General features: G+C 44.9%; 1 protein-coding gene across 3 annotated transcripts in view; it reads left to right on the top strand.

Moving 5' to 3' along the window:
* The window catches only part of znf407 (zinc finger protein 407), a 732,915-nt gene that overhangs the window by 5,386 nt on the left and 704,187 nt on the right, over positions 1-23,342 (top strand). For 2 of the 3 annotated variants that reach the window (XM_070888602.1, XM_070888609.1), the window contains exon 2: positions 7,225-7,321. The exons of the other annotated variant lie outside the window; for it this stretch is intronic. In XM_070888602.1, coding sequence (XP_070744703.1) covers positions 7,295-7,321 — 27 coding nt within the window. In that variant the 5' untranslated portion in view covers positions 7,225-7,294. The remainder of the gene's footprint in view (positions 1-7,224; positions 7,322-23,342) is intronic. 3 annotated transcript variants of the gene reach the window in all.

Here is a 23,342-nt window from a genome sequence, read left to right as displayed (position 1 = left end):
ACATTGGGAACATTCTTCCTGCATCTAACCTGTCTAAACCCGTCACAATTTTAAACGTTTCTATGAGATCCCCTCTCATTCTTCTGAACTCCAGTGAATACAAGCCCAGTTGATCCAGTCTTTCTTGATATGTCAGTCCCGCCATCCCGGGAATCAGTCTGGTGAATCTTCGCTGCACTCCCTCAATAGCAAGAATGTCCTTCCTCAGGTTAGGAGACCAAAACTGTACACAATACTCCAGGTGTGGCCTCACCAAGGCCCTGTACAACTGTAGCAACACCTCCCTGCCCCTGTACTCAAATCCCCTCGCTATGAAGGCCAGCATGCCATTTGCTTTCTTAACCGCCTGCTGTACCTGCATGCCAACCTTCAATGACTGATGTACCATGACACCCAGGTCTCGTTGCATCTCCCCTTTTCCTAATATGTCACCATTCAGATAATAGTCTGTCTCTCTGTTTTTACAACCAAAGTGGATAACCTCACATTTATCCACATTATACTTCATCTGCCATGTATTTGCCCACTCCCCTAACCTATCCAAGTCACTAGGGAAGGAATTCCAGAGCTTGGGCTCTAGGCAGCTGAAGGCATGGCCAGCATTGGTGGAGCGATTTAAAATCGGGAATGTGTAAGAGACTAGAATTGGAGGAGTGCAGATATCTTGAAGGGTTGTAGGGCTGCAGGAGGTTAGAGATAGGGAGAGGAGAGGCCATGGAGGGATTTGAGAACAAAGATGGTTACAATTCCATGGTTCTACTGTCTAATACTTTGATTAAGCTAAGATGTATTGTAGAAAACCTTTAATAAAACTCTTTTTGCCTTATTATTTGAACCTAAATTCCATTGTGTAGATGTTCTTGGGATATATGAAAATAAATTTGCCTTGGCCTCCTACTGGTGCATTTAAAAGAAAAAAGATTTCACCATTTTTCTGTGCAAAGTCTTTCAATCGTTCTTGCTCTCTTGGGCAACTTGAGTGTCAGCCAAGCAAAATATTCTGTTTCCTATCACTGCATAGTTGTCGTTGAAGCGTGCTTCATGAAGTGAAGTGTAAGTTTAAAAAAAAATAATAATTAGTGCAGTTTGGTAACAGTAAGTTGTATTATTTTCACTGAATTGTATTTTATCGAGGGAACAGTTGCTCAAACATTGAGACAGCTTTGTGAGCAGTGGAGGGAGGGCGGGCAAGAGTAAAAGCATTTGAGTTGGATTACAGCACAATTACAGTAGTTGTCTAGCAAAAGTTTATTGGACCAGTGCTTGATACATAGGATTATCTATCGTTAGCTGGCCCCATGGATCTGAAGGGACCAGCTTTCTACTGCACAACATTTCTTCAGCAAATTAAAACAAAATCTTTAATGAAGCATACATCTTGCTTCCGACCACCACTACCCCTTTGTCATGCTCCATTGCTTGGCTAAGATGCTCCCTTTGGCAATGCCACTGCTGGCATGAACACTGGATGATGTGATATCAGCATTTGCCTTCTCCCATCCCCTGGCTGATTACATGAACAGATTCTATGAGGATGTGAAGCTAAATCGACTTCTCTCACTGATTTTGAAATTAATCAATTCATGTTTTTATTTTAAATGATGCACAGTTTTGATCTCCTTATCTGAGGAAGGATATATTTGCCTTGGAGGTGGTGCAATATAGGGGCCAAATGGCCTACTCCTGCTCCTATTATATTCAAACTATAGTGAAAAGCAAATTTAGGACTGATAGCGGTAAATTCTTAATGATTACGACATGTGGGCAGGGCAGTGGAGGCAAGCACCCTGGAATCATTTGGATGATGTGAAGGATTGTAGGTTCTTCCTGGATGGATGAGTTAAGCTGGAGTAAATGGTCTTCCTCATTTGTACCTTATCTATGTGCTGTGTGAACACCTTTTTATTTGACCAAGATGTGCTGTATCGTCTAGTTCATAGGGTGCATGCACCTTAAGGCACTGCATGAACACTGTGATGCTAGTGCTGTTGGGGAGGAGTTAAACTAATATGGCAGGAGGATGGGAACCAATGCAGGGAGACAGAAGGAAACAACATGGAGACAGAGACAAAAGACAGAAAGGAGATGAGTAAAAGTGGAGGACAGAGAAACCCAAGGCAAAAAACAAAAAGGGCCACTGTACAGCAAAATTCTAAAGTGTCAAAGTATAATAAAAAGGCAAGACTGAAAGCTCGGTGCCTCAATGTGAGAGAGGGCTCTAAGCTAGTTGGAGTGGGTGAGAGCGCAGATGAACAGGACCGCAAGAAAGAATGCAAAAGGCAGGAGGCAACAGAGCAGAGTAGCACTGGGGTAAGTGTAAACAAAAAGTGATAGGAAGGGACAATATGTATGAATATAAAGGGGCTGCAGGAGGGGTCAAAACTAAAAATCATGGTTTAAAAACTAGTATTAAAACACTCTACCTAAACGCACACAGCATTCGAAATAAAGTAAATGAGTTGACGGCACAAATCATTACAAATGGGTATGATTTGGTGGCCATTACAGAAACGTGGTTGCAGGGTGGCCAAGATGGGGAATTAAACATACAGAGGTATCTGACAATTCGGAAAGATAGACAAGAAGGGAAAGGAGGTGGGGTAGCTCTGTTAATAAAGGATGATATCAGGGCAGTTGTGAGAGACGATATTGGCTCTAATGAACAAAATGTTGAATCATTGTGGGTGGAGATTGGAGATAGTAAGGGGAAAAAGTCACTGGTGGGCAGTTTATAGGCCCCCAAATAATAACTTCACGGTGGGGCGGACAATAATCAAGGGAATAATGGAGGCATGTGAAAAAGGAAAGGCAGTAATCATGGGGGATTTTAACCTACATATCGATTGGTCAAATCAAATCGCACTGGTTAGCCTTGAGGAGGAATTCATAGAATGCATATGGGATTGTTTCTTAGAACAGTATGTTACAGAACCTACAAGGGAGCAAGCTATCTTAGATCTGGTCCTGTGTAATGAGACAGGAATAATAAACGATCTCCTAGTAAAAGATCCTCTCGGAATGAGTGATCACATAAGAACATAAGAACATAAGAATTAGGAACAGGAGTAGGCCATCTAGCCCCTTGAGCCTGCACCGCCATTCAGTAAGATCATGGCTGATCTGGCCGTGGACTCAGCTCCACTGACCCGCCCGCTCCCCGTAACCCTAAATTCCCTTATTGGTTAAAAATCTATCTATCTGTGACTTGAATACATTCAATGCTTCCTTGGGCAGAGAATTCCACAGATTCACAACGCTCTGGGAGAAGAAATTCTTTCTCAACTCGGTTTTAAATTGGCTCCCCCGTATTTTGAGGCTGTGCCCCCTAGTTCTAGTCTCCCCGACCAGTGGAAACGACCTCTCTGCCTCTATCTTGCCTATCCCTTTCATTATATTAAATGTTTCTATAAGATCATCCTTCATCCTTCTGAACTCCAATGAGTAAAGACCCAGTCTACTCAATCGATCATCATAAGGTAACCCCCTCATCTCCGGAGTCGGCCAAGTGAATCGTCTCTGTATCCCCTCCAAAGCCAGTATATCCTTCCTTAAGTAAGGTGACCAAAACTGCACGCAGGTGCGGCCTTACCAATACCCTATACAGTTGCAGCAGGATCTCCCTGTTTTTGTACTCCATCCATCTCGTAATGAAGGCCAACATTCCATTCGCCTTCCTGATTACCTGCTGCACCTGCAAACTAACTTTTTGGGATTCATGCACAAGGACCCCCAGGTTCCTCTGCACCTCAGCAGGTTGTAATTTCTCCCCATTCAAATAATATTCCCTTTTGCTGTTTTTTTTCCCAAGGTGGATGACCTCACACTTTCCGACATTGTATTCCATCTGCCAAACCTTAGCCCATTCGCTTAACCTATCTAAATCTCTTTGCAGCCTCTCTGTGTCCTCTACACAACCCGCTTTCCCACTAATCTTTGTGTCATCTGCAAATTTTGTTACACTACACTCTGTCCCCTCTTCCAGGTCATCTATGTATATTGTAAACAGTTGTGGTCCCAGCACCGATCCCTGTGGCACACCACTAACCACCGATTTCCAACCCGAAAAGGACCCATTTATCCCGACTCTATATGGTTGAATTTGTAATACAGATTGAGGGTGAGGAAGTAGTGTCTCAAACGAGCGTACTATGCTTAAACAAAGGGGACTACAGTGGGATGAGGGCAGAGTTGGCTAAAGTAGACTGGGAACACAGACTAAACGGTGGCACAATTGAGGAACAGTGGATGACTTTTAAGGAGCTCTTTCATAGTGCTCAACAAAAATATATTTCAGTGAAAAAGAAGGGCGGTTAGAGAAGGGATAACCAGCCATGGATAAACAAGGAAATAAAGGAGAATATCAAATTAAAAACCAATGCGTATAAGGTGGCCAAGGTTAGTGGGAAACTAGAAGATTGGGAAAATTTGAAACGACAGCAAAGAATGACGAAGAAAGCAATAAAGAAAGGAAAGATAGATTACGAAAGTAAACTTGCGCAAAACATAAAAACAGATAGTAAAAGCTTTTACCGATATATAAAACGGAAAAGAGTGACTAAAGTAAATGTTGTTCCCTTGGAAGATGAGAAAGGGGATTTAATAATGGGAAATGTGGAAATGGCTGAGACCTTAAACAATTATTTTGCTTCGGTCTTCACAGTGGAAGACGCAAAAACCATGTCAAAAATTGCTGGTCACGGGAATGTGGGAAGGGAGGACCTTGAGACAATCACTATCACTAGGGGGGTAGTGCTGGACAGGCTAATGGGATTCAAGGTAGACAAGTCCCCTGGTCCTGATGAAATGCATCCCAGGGTATTAAAAGAGATGGCGGAAGTTATAGCAGATGCATTGTTATAACCTACCAAAATTCTCTGGATTCTAGGGAGGTACCATCGGATTGGAAAGCAGCTAATGTAATGCCTCTGTTTAAAAAAGGGGGCAGACAAAAGGCAGGTAACTATAGGCCGGTTAGTTTAACATCTGTAGTGGGGAAAATGCTTGAAGCTATCATTAAGGAAGAAATAGCGGGACATCTAGATAGGAATAGTGCAATCAAGCAGACGCAACATAGATTCATGAAGGGGAAATAGTGATTAACTAATTTACTGGAATTCTTTGAGGATATAACGAGCATGGTGGATAGAAGTGTACCGATGGATGTGGTGTATTTAGATTTCCAAAAGGCATTCGATAAGGTGTCACACAAAAGGTTACTGCAGAAGATAAAGGTACGCGGAGTCAGAGGAAATGTATTAGCATGGATCGAGAATTGGCTGGCTAACAGAAAGCAGAGAGTCGGGATAAATGGGTCCTTTTCGGGTTGGAAATCGGTGCTTAGTGGTCTGCCACAGGGATCGGTGAAGGGACCACAACTGTTTACAATATACATAGATGATCTGGAAGAGGGGACAGAGTGTAGTGTAACAAAATTTGCAGATGACACAAAGATTAGTGGGAAAGCGGGTTGTGTAGAGGACACAGAGAAGCTGCAAAGAGATTTAGATAGGTTAATCGAATGGGCGAAGGTTTGGCAGATGGAATACAATGTCGGAAAATGTGAGGTCATCCACCTTGGGGGAAAAAAAACAGTAAAAGGGAATATTATTTGAATGGGGAGAAATTACAACATGCTGCGGTGCAGAGGGACCTGGGGATCCTTGTGCATGAATCCCAATAAGTTAGTTTGCAGGTGCAGCAGGTCATCAGGAAGGCAAATGGAATTTTGGCCTTCATTGCGAGAGGGATGGAGTACAAAAGCAGGGAGATCCTGCTGCAACTGTACATGGTATTGGTGAGGCCGCACCTGGAGTACTGCGTGCAGTTTTGGTCACCTTACTTAAGGAAGGATATACTAGCTTTGGAGGGGGTACAGAGACGATTCACTCGGCTGATTCCGGAGATGAGGGGGTTACCTTATGATGATAGATTGAGTAGACTGGGTCTTTACTCGTTGGAGTTCAGAAGGATGAGGGGTGATCTTATAGAAACATTTAAAATAATGAAGGGGATAGACAGGATAGAGGCAGAGAGGTTGTTTCCACTGGTCGGGGAGACTAGAACTAGGGGGCACATCCTCAAAATATGGGGGAGCCAATTTAAAACAGAGTTGAGAAGGAATTTCTTCTCCCAGAGGGTTGTGAATCTGTGGAATTCTCTGCCCAAGGAAGCAGTTGAGGTTAGCTCATTGAATATATTCAAATCACAGAGAGATAGATTTTTAACCAATAAGGGAATTAAGGGTCATGGGGAGCGGGCGGGTAAGTGGAGCTGAGTCCACGGCCAGATCAGCCATGATCTTGTTGAATGACGGAGCAGGCTCGAGGGGCTAGATGGCCTATTCCTGTTCCTAATTCTTATGTGGACTGTGCAGTGTATCCCTGAGTTTTTTTTTAAGTCAGTTTCTCTCCACATAGCCTATTTGTTTTAAGATGCATGACGAACACATTATAAAGGGTGTTTGGAACAAGGTATAAGGCTATCATTTAATCTGTTTAGGAAGACCCATGGAATCCCAAGATTTGAATTTCAAGTCTTCCATTTGCTTTTCCCTCTCAATTCTCTCACTTATTTTTTATTTAAGATTAGTTAGTAAGTTGGTTAGGATAGTCACGCTGTATTATTTGATCTGGAGTCGCATTGCATAAAGTGATTTCCACCCCACCCCTCCCCTGCTCTTGTAGCGACTAAAATATTCAATCTATTTTACAATTATTTAAAGAAAGAAAGACTTGCATTTATATAACGCCTTTCACATCCTCAGGACGCCCCAAAACGCTTCACAGCCAATGAAGTATTTTTTTGAAGTGTAGTCACTGTTGTAATGTAGGAAAAATTTGGGCACAGCAAGCTCCCACAAACAGCAATGTGATAATGACCAGATCATCTGTTTTAGTGATGTTGATTGAGGGATAAATATTGGCCAGGACACCAGGGAGAACTCTCCTGCTCTTCTTCAAATAGTGCCATGGGATCTTTTACATACACCCGAAAGGGCTGATGGGGCCTCGGTTTAACATCTCCTCTGAAACATGACACCTCCAACAGTGCAGCACTCCTTCAGTACTGCATTGGGAGTGTCAGCCTAGGTTTTATGCTGAAGTCTCTGGAGTGGGATTTAAACCTTTCTCACTTAGAGGCGAGAGGTGCTATTCACTGAGCCATGGCTGCCAAGAAACGCATACTAAAACAGAAAGTTAATTCTCTCTTCTCTTTCTCTCTTAGGCAGTCCCTTTGCATTGAGGATGACTTGCTTTCACACTAAAAATGAGTTCTCAGATGACTGAAGAGTCCAATGCCGGATCTACAGTCTCTGTCACAGGTGGGGCAGATGGTGGTTGAAGGAACGGGTGGGTGGGTTGCCGTGCACTCCTTCCGCTTTCGACGCTTGATTTCTGCATGCTCTCGGCGAAGAGACTCTAGGTGCTCAGTGCCTTCCCTGATGTTCTTCCTCCACTTAGGGCGGTCTTTGGCCAGGGATTCCCAGGTGTTGGTGGGGATGTTGCACTTTATCAAGGAGGCTTTGAGGGTGTCCTTGAAACATTTCCTCTGCCCACCTGGGGCTCGCATGCTGTGTAGGAGTTCCAAGTAGAGGGCTTGCTTTGGGAGTCTTGTGTCAGGCATGCGAACAAGGTGGCCCGCCCAACGGAGCTGGTCGAGTGTGGTCAGTGCTTCAATGCTGAGGATGTTGGCCTGATCGAGGACGCTGACGTGGTGCGTCTGTCCTCCCAGGGGATTTGCAAGATCGGGAATCGTCGTTGGTATTTCTCCAGCGATTTGAGGTGCCTGCTGTATATGGTCCACGTCTTTGAGTCATATAGGAGGGTGGGTAGAGGACCTTTGTCTTACAGATGTTTAGTGTAAGAAAGCAGCTGAAACAGGGCAGTAGGTGAGTACTCTGCAAAGAAAGATAAGTTCAAGGTTCTTTATTTTTTTAAATTGTAAACCGGCGATTAACTGTAAAACTATCTTGGGAATGTTTTAACTTTTTTTTTGTGAAAACTTTTAAAGTTTTCCCCCTCCCTAGGCCCAATTGCAGCCTCAGAGTAAATTAAAAAAAAAAAAAAATTTAAGAACCGCCCGTTTCGCCTTGAACCGCCGAGAATATTGGTGCAAGATCCATTTTCTCGCTGGGCGATATTTTTTACCTTAATTATGGAAATCCTTGCCAGCGTTAGTTGCAAAACGTTAGCGATTTTTCTGGGCGGCAATCGGGCATTGACGGGCTTTAGGGAAAGTCTAGTCCATTGAAATATATAAGATCCTAAGGGGGCTTGACAAGGTAGATGCAGAGAGGATGTTTCCACTCGTGGGGGAATCTAGAACTCGGGGGCATAGTCTCAGAATAAGGGGTCACCCATTTAAAACTGAGATGAGGAGGAATTTCTTCTCTTGGCGGGTCGGAAATCTGTGGAATTCTCTGCCTCAGAGAGCTGTGGAGGCTGGGTCATTGAATATACTTAAGGCGGAGATGGACAGATTTTTGAAAGATAAAGGACTGAGGGGTTATGGGGAGCGGGCAGGGAAGTGGAGCTGAGCCCAAGATCAGATCAGTCATAATCTTATTAAATGGCGAAGCAGGCTCGAGGGGACAAATGGCCTACTCCTGCTTCTATTTCCTATGTTCCTATTAGGCGGTGGTCCGTCCAGCAGTGTCAACTCCTGTCATAGTGTGGGTATTGCGCATGTCCTTGCGGTCCCTCGCTCAAACAATGACGTATTCGAGCAGATACCAGTGCTTGGAGCGAGGATGTTGCCATGAAGTCTTGTACTTGTCTCTCTGATGGAACAAGGTGTTGGTTATGACAAGGCCATGTTCTAAGCATTTTGTCCCAACACCTTTTTGAATATATTGAGTGAATTGGCCTCAACAACTTTCTGTGGTAGAGAATTCCATAGGTTCACCACTCTCTGGGTGAAGAAGTTTCTCCTGATCTCGGTCCTAAATGGCTTACCCCTTATCCTTAGACTGTGACCCCTGGTTCTGGACTTCCCCAGCATTGGGAACATTCTTCCTGCATCTAATCTGTCTAAACCCATCAGAATTTTAAACGTTTCTTTGAGATCCCCTCTCATTCTTCTGAACTCCAGTGAATAAACGCCCAGTTGATCCAGTCTTTCTTGATATGTCAGTCCCGCCATCCCGGGAATCAGTCTGGTGAACCTTCGCTGCACTCCCTCAATAGCAAGAATGTCCTTCCTCAAGTTAGGAGACCAAAACTGTACACAATACTCCAGGTGTGGCCTCACCAAGGCCCTGTACAACTGTAGTCATATCTCCCTGCCCCTGTACTCAAATCCCTTCGCTATGAAGGCCAACATGCCATTTGCTTTCTTAACCGCCTGCTGTACCTGCATGCGAACCTTCAATGACTGATGTACCATGACACCCAGGTCTCATTGCACCTCCCCTTTTCCTAATCTGTCACCATTCAGATAATAGTCTGTCTCTCTGTTTTTACCACCAAAGTGGATAACCTCACATTTATCCACATTATACTTCATCTGCCATGCATTTGCCTACTCACCTAACCTATCCAAGTCACTCTGCAGCCTCATAGCATCCTCCTCGCAGCTCACACTGCCACCCAACTTAGTGTCATCCGCAAATTTGGAGATACTACATTTAATCCCCTCGTCTAAATCATTAATGTACAATGTAAACAGCTGGGGCCCCAGCACAGAACCTTGCGGTACCCCACTAGTCACTGCCTGCCATTCTGAAAAGTACCCATTTACTCCTACTCTTTGCTTCCTGTCTGCCAACCAATTCTCAATCCATGTCAGCACACTACCCCAATCCCATATGCTTTAACTTTGCACATTAATCTCTTGTGTGGGACCTTGTCAAAAGCCTTCTGAAAGTCCCAATACACCACATCAACTGGTTCTCCCTTGTCCACTCTACTGGAAACATCCTCAAAAAATTCCAGAAGATTTCTCAATCATGATTTCCCTTTCATAAATCCATGCTGACTTGGACCTATCATGTTATCTCTTTCCAAATGCGCTGCTATGACATCCTTAATAATTGATTCCATCATTTTACCCACTACCGATGTCAGGCTGACCGGTCTATAATTCCCTGTTTTCTATCTTCCTCCTTTTTTAAAAAGTGGGGTTGCATTAGCTACCATCCACTCGATAGGAACTGATCCAGAGTCAATGGAATGTTGGAAAATGACTGTCAATGCATCCGCTATTTCCAAGGCCACCTCCTTAAGTACTCTGGTATGCAGACCATCAGGCCCTGGGGATTTATCGGCCTTCAATTTCCCCAACACAATTTCCCGACTAATAAGGATTTCCTTCAGTTCCTCCTTCTTACTAGACCCTCTGACCCCTTTTATATCCGGAAGGTTGTTTGTGTCCATCTTAGTGAATACCGAACCAAAGTACTTGTTCGATTGGTCTGCCATTTCTTTGTTCCCTGCTATGACTTCCCCTGATTCTGACTGCAGGGGACCTACGTTTGCCTTTACTAACCTTTTTCTCTTTACATATCTATAGAAACTTTTGCAGTCCGTCTTAATGTTCCCTGCAAGCTTCCTCTCGTACTCTTATTTTCCCTGCCCTAATCAAACCCTTTGTCCTCCTCTGCTGAGTTCTAAATTTCTTTGCAGAAAAAGCTGTAACCACCACCTTGTTCTTTGAGGTGGCCTTCCCCTGCCCACCGGGTCTCGCTTAGGGCGGCAATATCTACATTGAAACGCCTGAGTTCCCGGGCAACTATAGCAGTGCGACATTCCAGTCTGTCGCTGTTGGGGTTGTCCATGACCGTCCTGATATTCCAGGTCCCGAACTTCATTTTGAAGGATAGAAGATACCTGTGCGTGAGTTCTTTTAACGTGGGCTGGCCGTTGCACACCAGCTACCACATGGGCTTGGCAGAGCAACGTCTTGGTCCAATGGCAAGGGGATCCAAGACGACTAGAGACTAGGCCCTGCTGCATGGGCCTAGCACACACACTCATACTCCTGCTGTCCACTTTTCTCCTTCCCGCAGGTCCACTCTCCCTGGGTTTCATAGAGCGCAGTGGCGGCCTTACGACCTCGCTATTGACCCGTGCTGCTCCTTCGCTGGGCCCCGACCCTGTTGCTGGTCCATGCTGCGCCACTCATGCACCTCGACCTCGCTGGTCCCGTCCTCCCCCTCATCGCCGACCTCCGCTCCTCCCTCTCTTCGCCGATCTCCGGGACTTCCGCACCTCGTCGACCTCAGGGCCTCGCCGGCCTCTCCTGGGTCCTGACCCCACCGCTGGTTCGAGGTCGAGCCCAATCAGCTGCAACGTTGTATTTTGTTGTCCACTGTGGTTCCGTCGCCTTCAGAGGGTGGCCCGCACTGCTCTCTGCGGTGGCTGGCTCCTGCTAAATGTTCCCACCCAGGTCGGGTCTGTCGACGCCTGCCCTTTGAGTTAATTCTCACATTACTGATGTCCACATTCAGGCATCTGGCTTGTGGCGGTTGAACCTTTTGCGAGGTCCTGTGCTAGCTAAACCAAAGGAAGGCAAACAGCCTGGTGCCATATTGCTAAGTGCCAGCGTCATCACGTCTTTTCTGCATGTAACTTGTGGCACATAGGTGACAGAAAACATTCTGGTCACCCCATAATAAATGTAAAACGGGAGGCATGTCTATTGACACCACTGTGTCAGCCAATGAGTTAGAGGCGAGGTGGTACTTGCGGCAGGACTCGCAGCTAAGAGTCTATTTTACAGCAGACAGTCCATTTACTCAGCAAACAATGAAGCAAACAAAGTCTATTTACAGAGTGTATATATATATATAAAGAGTCTCTACGAACTGCAGCGAATAGAACCTGTGTCCAAAACTACGTCTCCCGATAAAAGCAGGGAGATTTCTCAGCAGAACGCAGTGAGTGGAGAATAGTTACACAATACAAATTCTGTGTCTAATATCCATCCCAGTCACTTGCAGCAATGCAGTCTCCAGGCATGATTGATGGGGGAAATTACCCAATCATCTCCATTCTGTCTGGGATTCACTTGTATGCAGCACTTTCCTTGATAAGTATCATATGTGTTTGTCAGCAAAGATGAATATTCTTGCTCAAATGCAAAATCTTCATGATTTGACTTGGAGTTTAAAATGATTACAATGTTTTCTTGAATGATGAGGAACTGTGGAGATAAGAGATTTAGAAGACGTTTGAAATAATTGGCATTTGATGCTTCAACCTGCAGTGCCAACCGATGTTGCAAGTTTATTTTTTTTCTGCAGCACATAGGTTAGTGCTAAGGAAGTGACTGACAGGAAACAAGTGGTAAACGTTGTGCGGACACAAACTCTACTTTCTTAAAACTGAAAGCGGCTGCAAAAACTTGAATAGCTTCATAATGGATGGTGCTGGAAAGACAATGAGCAGGCAGATGGTTTCAGCTCTTAACTATCTGATTTTTTTAAATACAAGCATGACAGAAAACATACCATTTTGAATGGTGTCCTAAAACTGAAGTATGAAAAATTTAAAGAAAACAATGATCAAAGAAAGACTTCTGAATGTCCCAAAGCACTTTTCAGCCAATGAAGTACTTTTTGAAGTGTAGCCTCGATTTCAAAATTATCATCCTTGTTTTCAAATCCCTCCATGGTCTTGCTCCTCCCTCTCTCTCTCATCTCCTCCAGCCCCACAACCCCCTGAGATGTGTGTGCTCCTCTAATTCTGCCTTCTTGAGCATCCCTGATTATAATCGCTCAACTATTGGTGGCCGTGCCTTCTGTTGCCAAGGCCTTAAGCTCTGGAATTCCCTGCCCAAACCTTTCCTCCTTCAAGACGTTCCTTAAAACCTACCTCTTTGACCAAGCTTTTGGTCACCTGCCCTAATTTAGAAACATAGAAAATAGGTGCAGGAGTAGGCCATTCTGACCTTCGAGCCTGCACCGCCATTCAATAAGATCATGGCTGATCATTCCCTCAGTACCCCTTTCCTGCTTATTCACTAAGGAGGACACTAACAACCTTTCGGATATAAAAGGGGTCAGAGGGTCTAGTAAGGAGGAGGAACTGAGGGAAATCCTTATTAGTCGGGAAATTGTGTTGGGGAAATTGATGGGATTGAAGGCCGATAAATCCCCAGGGCCTGATGGACTGCATCCCAGAGTACTTAAGATGGTGGCCTTGGAAATAGCGGATGCATTGACAGTCATTTTCCAACACTCCATTGACTCTGAATCAGTTCCTATCGAGTGGAGGGTAGCCAATGTAACCCCAGTTTTTAAAAAAGGAGGGAGAGAGAAAACAGGGAATTATAGACCGGTCAGCCTGACATCGGTAGTGGGTAAAATGATGGAATCAATTATTAAGGATGTCATAGCAGCGCATTTGGAAAGAGGTGACATTATAGGTCCAAGTCAGCATGGATTTGTGAAAGGGAAATCATGCTTGACAAATCTTCTGGAATTTTTTGAGGATGTTTCCAGTAGAGTGGACAAGGGAGAACCAGTTGATGTGGTATATTTGGACTTTCAGAAGGCTTTCGACAAGGTCCCACACAAGAGATTAATGTGCAAAGTTGAAGCAAATGGGATTGGGGGTAATGTGCTGACATGGATTGAGAACTGGTTGCCAGACAGGAAGCAAAGAGTAGGCGTAAATGGGTACTTTTCAGAATGGCAGGCGGTGACTAGTGGGGTACCGCAAGGTTCTGTGCTGGGGCCCCAGCTGTTTACATTGTACATTAATGATTTAGACGAGGGGATTAAATGTAGTATCTCCAAATTTGCGGATGACACTAAGTTGCGAGGAGGATGCTATGAGGCTGCAGAGTGTCTTGGATAGGTTAGGTGAGTGGGCAAATGCATGGCAGATGAAGTATAATGTGGATAAATGTGAGGTTATCCACTTTGGTGGTAAAAACAGAGAGACAGACTATTATCTGAATGGCGACAGATTAGGAAAAGGGGAGGTGCAACGACACCTGGGTGTCATGGTACATCAGTCATTGAAGGTTCGCATGCAGGTACAGCAGGCGGTTAAGAAAGCAAATGGCATGTTGGCCTTCATAGCGAGGGGATTTGAGTACAGGGGCAGGGAGGTGTTGCTGCAGTTGTACAGGGCCTTGGTGAGGCCACACCTGGAGTATTGTGTACAGTTTTGGTCTCGTAACCTGAGGAAGGACATTCTTGCTATTGAGGAGTGCAGCGAAGGTTTACCAGACTGATTCCCGGGATGGCCGGACTGACCTATCAAGAAAGACTGGATCAACTGGGCTTGTATTCACTGGAATTCGGAAGAATGAGAGGGGACCTCATAGAAACATTTAAAATTCTGATGGGTTTAGACAGGTTAGATGCAGGAAGAATGTTCCCAATGTTGGGGAAGTCCAGAACCAGGGGTCACAGTCCAAGGATAAGGGGTAAGCCATTTAGGACGGAGATGAGGAGAAACTTCTTCACCCAGAGAGTGGTTAACCTGTGGAATTCTCTGCCACAGAAAGTTGTTGAGGCCAATTCACTAAATATATTCAAAAAGGAGTTAGATGTAGTCCTTACTACTCGGGGGATCAAGTGATATGGCGAGAAAGCAGGTATGGGGTACTGAAGTTGCATGTTCAGCCATGAACTCATTGAATGGCGGTGCAGGCTAGAGGGGCCGAATGGCCTACTCCTGCACCTGTTTTCTATGTTTCTATCCTTTCTCTCCATACCCCTTGATCCCCTTAGCCATAAGAGCCATATCTAACTTCCTCCTGAATATATCCAATGAACTGGCATCAATAACTCTCTGCGGCAGGGAATTCCATAGGTTAACAACTCTGAGTGAAGAAGTTTCTCCTCATCTCAGTAATAAATGGCCTACCCCTGATCCTAAGACTATTTCCCCTGGTTCTGGACTTCCCCAACATCGGAACATTCTTCCCGCATCTAACCTGTCCAGTCCCGTCAGAATCTTATATGTTTCTATGAGATACTCTCTCATCCTTCTAAACTCCAGTGAATAAAGGCCCAGTTGATCTAGTCTCTCCTCATATGACAGCCCAGCCATCCCTGGAATCAGTCTGTTGAATCTTCGCTGCACTCCCTCAATAGCAAGAACGTCCTTCCTCAGATTCGGAGGCCAAAACTGAACACAATATTCCAGGTGAGGCCTCACTAAGGCCCTGTACAGCTGCAGTAAGACCTCCCTGCTCAAATCCCCTAGCTATGAAAGCCAACATACCATTTGCTTTCTTCACCTGCTGTACCTGCATACCCACTTTCAGTGACTGATGAACCATGATACCCAGGTCTCGTCGCACCTCCCCTTTTCCTAATCTGCCGCCATCCAGATAATATTCTGCCTTCGTGTTTTTGCCCCCAAAATGGATAACCTCACATTTATCCACATTATACTGCATCTGCCATGCATTTGCCCACTCGCCGAACCTGTCCAAGTCACCCTGCAGCCTCTTGGCGTCCTCCTCACAGCTCACACCACCACCTAATTTAATGCCATCCGCAAACTTGGAGATATTACACTCAATTCCTTCATCTAAATCGTTAATGTATATTGTAAAGAGCTGGGGTCCCAGCACTGAGTCCTGCGGCACTCCACTAGTCACTGTCTGCCATTCTGAAAAGGACCCGTTTATCCCGACTCTCTGCTTCCTGTCTGCCAACCAGTTCTCTATCCACTTCAGCACATTACCCCCAATACCATGCGCTTTGATTTTGCACACCAATCTTTTGTGCGGGACCTTTTCAAAAGCCTTTTGAAAGTCCAAATACACCACATCCACTGGTTCTCCCTTGTCCACTCTGCTAGTTACATCCTCAAAAAAATTCCAGAAGATTCATCAAGCATGATTTCCCTTTCATAAATCCATGCTGACTTGGTCCAATCCTGTCACTGCTGTCCAAAAGCGCTGCTATTTCATCCTTAATGATTGATTCCAACATTTTCCCCACTACTGATGTCAGGCTCACCGGTCTATAATTACCCGTTTTCGCTCTCCCTCCTTTTTTAAAAAGTGGTGTTACATTAGCTACCCTCCAGTCCATAGGAACTGATCCAGAGTCAATAGACTGTTGGAAAATGATCACCAATGCATCCACTATTTCTAAGTCTGCATCCCAGAGTACTTAAGGAAGTGGCCCATCAGGCCCTGGGGATTTATCGGCCTTCAATCCCATCAATTTCTCTAACACAATTTCCCGCCTGATAAGGATATCCTTCAGTTCCTCCTTCTCACTCGACGTACTGTCCCCGAGTACATTCTGTAGGTTATTTGTATCTTCCTTCGTGAAGACAGAACCAAAGTATTTGTTCAATTGCTCTGCCATTTCTTTGTTCCCTATTATAAATTCACCTGAATCCGACAGCAAGGGACCTACGTTTGCCTTCACTAATCTTTTTCTCTCTCATATTTATAGAAACTTTTGCAGTCAGTTTTTATGTTCCCTGCCAGCTTCCTTTCATACTCTATTTTCCCCCTCTTAATTAAACCCTTAGTCTTCCTCTGTTGAATTCTAAATTTCTCCCAGTCCTCAGGTTTGTTGCTTTTTCTAGCCAAATTATTTGCCTCTTCCTTGGCTTTAACACTATCCTTGATTTCCTTTGTTAGCCATGGTTGAGCCACCTTCCCCATTTTATTTTTACTCCAGACAGGGATGTACAATTGCTGAAGTTCATCCATGTAATCGTTAAATGTTTGCCATTGCTTATCCACCATCAACCCTTTAAGTATCCTTTGCCAGTCTAATCCAGCCAATTCACGTCTCATACCGTCAAAGTTACCTTTCCTTAAGTTCAAGGCCCTAGTTTCCGAATTAACTGTGTCACTCTCCATCTTAATAAAGAATTCTACCATATTATGGTCACTCTTCCCCAAGGGGCCTCGCACAACAAGATTGCTAATTAATCCCTTCTCATTGCACATCACCCAGTCGAGGATGGCCAGCTCTCTAGTTGGTTCCTCGACATATTGGTCTAGAAAACCAGCCCTATTACACTCCAGGAAATCTTCCTCCACCGCATTGTTACCAGTTTGGTTAGCCCAATCAATATGTAAATTAAAGTCGCCCATGATAACTGCTGTACCTTTATTGCACACATCCCTTATTTCTTGTTTGATGCCGTCCCCAACCTCACTACCACTATTTGGTGGTCTGTACACAACTCCCACTAATGTTTTCTGCCCTTTAGAATTCCGCAGCTCCACCCATACCGATTCCACATCATCCAGGCTAATGTCCCTCCTTACTATTGCATTAATTTCCTCCTTAACCAGCAACGCCACCCCACCTCCTTTTCCTTTCTGTCTATCCTTCCTAAATGCTGAATACCCTTGGATGTTGAGTTCCCAGCCTTGGTCACCCTGGAGCCATGTCTCCGTGATGCCAATTATATCATACCCGTTAACTGCTGTCTGCGCAGTTAATTCGTCCACCTTATTTCTGCTTATGTGGCTCAGTGTCAAATTTTTTGTCTCGTAACACTCCTGTGAAGGGCCTTGGGACGTTTCACTACGTTAAAGGCGCTATATAAATACAAGATGTTGTAATGTAGGATAATGCACAGAAAGCTCTCAAACTGCAATGAGATAATAACCAGATAATCTGTTTCTAGTGATGTTGGTTGAGGGATAAATATTGGCCAGGACACCGGGGATAACTTCTCTGCTCTTCTTCAAAATACAGTTGGACACCTCTGGTCGAGAACCCTTGGGACCTGAGCGGTGCCAGAGCAGAGAAATTTCCGAACCACGGGAGGTCAACTGGTGACAACGCTACTGATAACGACCCGGACGCAGGTCATTGTCAGCGGGTCGTTGTCGAAGCCGACTGTGCAGCATTTATTTTTTTGAAAAGTGGATTGAGACCTTAGAATTGTAGCATTTTACAGCAGAGAAGGACCTGTGTTGGCTCTCTAACTAGATTGCTCTTTCAGTCTCATTCTCCTACCTGTCCAGAATCACTCCTTTTTTAAAAAATCCTCAGGCCTACCTTTGGGGCCTCAGTCAGCTGATTGCCCTTCCCATCCCTTCCCTTTCCTTGCCCAGCCCGCTTACCTCAATGAACAGCAGAGGACACCATCCACGCTGGGACTGATGCCGGACCAGGGATGTTTCTGGACTAAAAAAATCCCAGACTGGAGAGGTACAACCTGTAGTGCCATGGGACCATTTACATCCATCTGAGAGAGCAGACGGAGTCTCGGTTTAACATACCATCCAAAAGACGGCACCTCCGATAGTGCAGCACTCCCTCAGCACTGCACTGGGAGCGCCAGCCTGAATTATGAGCTCACGTCTCTGGAGTGGGACTTGAACCCACAACCGTCTGACTCAGAGGTCAGAGGGCTACCCACTGAGCCACCTTGTCATGATTAAAAACTTTGGATCTCTTATGTGAATGGATTGCTTCAGGATAAAGTCTTTAAATCCCAGAGTTTGCGTTTAGAAGGCAGTTAGTGTGGGAAAGTGCTTTCACCCACCCTATATCTGTTTGTCAAAACATGTTTAGATACCCACTGGGGAATATTTTAAAGTTTGAGTTTTGTTATCCTGCTGTTCTGCCTCGCCATGTTTCACAGGTGGGCATTCCACTGACTCTGGGGCCTGTCAGCTCCTGGCTTCATAGGAGGTAATGTCGATTGGCATTGATTAGCCTTCCTGGATTACAATTGGGAAGCATTAGACATGGAAAACTGACTACGTTATAAATATTAATTTCAGCTGCTTACACAGATCGGAATAAGAAAGGAAAGTGGCGGCCAAAAGAGCGTGAAGAAATTACTCTCACAATTTGATTCATTTGTTTTTGTATCTGGTGGTTCCAGCTTTGGAGGGGAAAAATGAACAATTTGTTTGGGTTTCTGTGGGCTGTTTTTACTTGTCTGCCTGGCTTTCCCTGCCTGTCCATACTTGAATCAACTTAATTTATGGTGCATAATTGAGCCAAGTGGGGAGAAACATAGAAACATAGAAAATAGGTGCAGGAGTAGGCCTTTCAGCCCTTCTAGCCTGCACCGCCATTCAATGAGTTCATGGCTGAACATGCAACTTCAGTACCCCCTTCCAGCTTTCTCGCCATACCCCTTGATCTCCCGAGTAGTAAGGATTTCATCTAACTCCCTTTTGAATATATTTAGTGAATTGGCCTCAACTACTTTCTGTGGTAGAGAATTCCACAGGTTCACCACTCTCTGGGTGAAGAAGTTTCTCCTCATCTCGGTCCTAAATGGCTTACCCCTTATCCTTAGACTGTGACCCCTGGTTCTGGACTTCCCCAACATTGGGAACATTCTTCCTGCATCTAACCTGTCTGAACCCGTCAGAATTTTAAACGTTTCTATGAGGTCCCCTCTCATTCTTCTGAACTCCAGTGAATACAAGCCCAGTTGATCCAGTCTTTCTTGATAGGTCAGTCCCACCATCCCGGGAATCAGTCTGGTGAATCTTCGCTGCACTCCCTCAATAGCAAGAATGTCCTTCCTCAAGTTAGGAGACCAAAACTGTACACAATACTCCAGGTGTGGCCTCCCCAAGGCCCTGTACAACTGTAGCAACACCTCCCTGCCCCTGTACTCAAATCCCCTCGCTATGAAGGCCAACATGCCATTTGCTTTCTTAACCGCCTGCTGTACCTGCATGCGAACCTTCAATGACTGATGTACCATGACACCCAGGTCTCGTTGCACCTTCCCTTTTCCTAATCTGTCACCATTCAGATAATAGTCTGTCTCTCTGTTTTTACCACCAAAGTGGATAACCTCACATTTATCCACATTATACTTCATCTGTCATTCATTTGCCCACTCACCTAACCTATCCAAGTCACTCTGCAGCCTCATAGCATCCTCCTCGCAGCTCACACTGCCACCAAACTTAGTGTCATCCGCAAATTTGGAGATACTACATTTAATCCCCTCGTCTAAATCATTAATGTACAATGTAAACAGCTGGGGCCCTAGCACAGAACCTTGCGGTACCCCACTAGTCACTGCCTGCCATTCTGAAAAGTACCCATTTACTCCTATTCTTTGCTTCCTGTCTGACAACCAGTTCTCTATCCACATCAGTACATTACCCCCAATACCATGTCCTTTAATTCTGCACACTAATCTCTTGTGTGGGACCTTGTCGAAAGCCTTCTGAAAGTCCAAATATACCACATCAACTGGTTCTCCCTTGTCCACTCTACTGGAAACATCCTCAAAAAATTCCAGAAGATTTGTCAAGCATGATTTCCCTTTCACAAATCCATGCTGACTTGGACCTATCATGTCACCATTTTCCAAATGCACTGCTATGACATCCTTAATAATTGATTCCATCATTTTACCCACTACTGAAGTCAGGCTGACCGGTCTATAATTCCCTGTTTTCTCTCCCTCCTTTTTTAAAAAGTGGGGTTACATTGGCTACCCTCCACTCGATAGGAACTGATCCAGAGTCAATGGAATGTTGGAAAATGACTGTCAATGCATCTGGTATTTCCAAGGCCACCTCCTTAAGTACTCTGGGATGCAGTCCATCAGGCCCTGGAGATTTATCGGCCTTCAATCCCATCAATTTCCCCAACACAATTTCCCGACTAATAAAGATTTCCCTCAGTTCCTCCTCCTTCCTAGACCCTCTGACCCCTTTTATATCCGGAAGGTTGTTGGTGTCCTCCTTAGTGAATACCGAACCAAAGTACTTGTTCAATTGGTCTGCCATTTCTTTGTTCCCCGTTATGACTTCCCCTGATTCTGACTGCAGGGGACCTACGTTTGTCTTTACTAACCTTTTTCTCTTTACATACATATAGAAACTTTTGCAATCCGCCTTAATGTTCCCTGCAAGCTTCTTCTCGTACTCCATTTTCCCTGCCCTAATCAAACCCTTTGTCCTCCTCTGCTGAGTTCTAAATTTCTCCCAGTCCCCGGGTTCGCTGCTATTTCTGGCCAATTTGTATGCCACTTCCTTGGCTTTAATACTATCCCTGATTTCCCTTGATAGCCACAGTTGAGCCACCTTCCCTTTTTTATTTTTACGCCAGACAGGAATGTACAATTGTTGCAGTTCATCCATGCGGTCTCTAAATGTCTGCCATTGCCCATCCACAGTCAACCCGTTAAGTATCATTCACCAATCAATCCTAGCCAATTCACGCCTCATACCTTCAAAGTTAGCCTTCTTTAAGTTCTGGACCATGGTCTCTTGAATTAACTGTTTCATTCTCCATCCTAATGTAGAATTCCACCATATTATGGTCACTCTTCCCCAAGGGGCCTCGCACAATGAGATTGCTAATTAATCCTCTCTCATTACACAACACCCAGTCTAAGATGGCCTCCCCCTTAGTTGGTTCCTCGACATTCTGTGATGGGGCCCCAGCTGTTTACACTGTACATTAATGATTTAGATGAGGGGATTAAATGTAGTATCTCCAAATTTGCGGATGACACTAAGTTGGGTGGCAGTGTGAGCTGCGAGGAGGATGCTGTGAGGCTGCAGAGTGACTTGGATAGGTTAGGTGAGTGGGCAAATGCATGGCAGATGAAGTATAATGTGGATAAATGTGAGGTTATCCACTTTGGTGGTTAAAAACAGAGAGACAGACTATTATCTGAATGGTGACAGATTAGGAAAAGGGGAGGTGCAAAGAGACCTGGGTGTCGTGGTACATCAGTCATTGAAGGTTGGCATGCAGGTGCAGCAGGCGGTTAAGAAAGCAAATGGCATGTTGGCCTTCATAGCAAGGGGATTTGAGTACAGGGGCAGGGAGGTGTTGCTACAGTTGTACAGGGCATTGGTGAGGCCACACCTGGAGTATTGTGTACAGTTTTGGTCTCCTAACCTGAGGAAGGACATTCTTGCTATTGAGGGAGTGCAGCGAAGGTTCACCAGACTGATTCCCGAGATGGCGGGACTGACCTATCAAGAAAGACTGGATCAACTGGGCTTGTATTCACTGGAGTTCAGAAGAATGAGAGGGGACCTCATAGAAACATTTAAAATTCTGACGGGGTTAGACAGGTTAGATGCAGGAAGAATGTTCCCAATGTTGGGGAAGTCCAGAACCAGGGGTCACAGTGTAAGGATAAGGGGTAAGCCATTTAGGACCGAGATGAGGAGAAACTTCTTCACCCAGAGAGTGGTGAACCTGTGGAATTCTCTACCACAGAAAGTTGTTGAGGCCAATTCACTAAATATATTCAAAAAGGAGTTAGATGAGGTCCTTACTACTAGGGGGATCAAGGGGTATGGCGAGAAAGCAGGAATGGGGTACTGAAGTTGAATGTTCAGCCATGAACTCATTGAATGGCGGTGCAGGCTAGAAGGGCCGAATGGCCTACTCCTGCACCTATTTTCTATGTTTCTATGTTTCTATATTGGTCTAGAAAACCATCCCTTATGCACTCCAGGAAATCCTCCTCCACCGTATTGCTTCCAGTTTGGCTAGCCCAATCTATGTGCATATTAAAGTCACCCATTATAACTGCTGCACCTTTATTGCATGCACCCCTAATTTCCTGTTTGATGCCCTCCCCAACATCACTACTACTGTTTGGAGGTCTGTACACAACTCCCACTAACGTTTTTTGCCCTTTGGTGTTCTGCAGTTCTACCCATATAGATTCCACATCATCTAAACTAATGTCTTTCCTAACTATTGCATTAATCTCCTCTTTAACCAGCAATGCTATCCCAACTCCTTTTCCTTTTATTCTATCCTTCCTGAATGTTGAATACCCCTGGATGTTGAGTTCCCAGCCCTGATCATCCTGGAGCCACGTCTCCGTAATCCCAATCACATCATATTTGTTAACATCTATTTGCACAGTTAATTCATCCACCTTATTGCGGATACTCCTTGCATTAAGACATAAAGCCTTCAGGCTTGTTTTTTTAACACCCTTTGTCCTTTTAGAATTTTGGTGTACAGTGGCCCTTTTTGTTCTTTGCCTTGGGTTTCTCTGCCCTCCACTTTTCCTCATCTCCTTTCTGTCTTTTGCTTTTGCCTCCTTTTTGTCTCCCTCTGTCTCCCTGCATTGGTTCCCATCCCCTTACCATATTAGTTTAACTCCTCCCCAACAGCACTAGCAAACACTCCCCCTAGGACATTGGTTCTGGTCCTGGCCAGGTGCAGACCGTCCGGTTTGTACTGGTCCCACCTCCCCCAGAACCGGTTCCAATGCCCCAGGAATTTGAATCCCTCCCTGCTGCACCACTGCTCAAGCCACGTATGACATACACTTGTATGTAGGGAACAGAAGTGTGATTTAAAAAAAAAAAATGTGTTCCTGGGATGCGGGTACGCTGGCAAGACCAGCATTTATTGCTCATCCCTAATTGCCCTTGAGAAGATGGAGGTGAGCCACATTCTTGAACCGTAGCATTCTGTGTGGTGAAGG

This window comes from Pristiophorus japonicus, chromosome 1 (genome assembly GCF_044704955.1).
Source record: "Pristiophorus japonicus isolate sPriJap1 chromosome 1, sPriJap1.hap1, whole genome shotgun sequence".
Lineage (NCBI taxonomy): Eukaryota > Metazoa > Chordata > Chondrichthyes > Pristiophoridae > Pristiophorus > Pristiophorus japonicus.
This window is presented reverse-complemented; position numbering and strand designations above follow the sequence as displayed.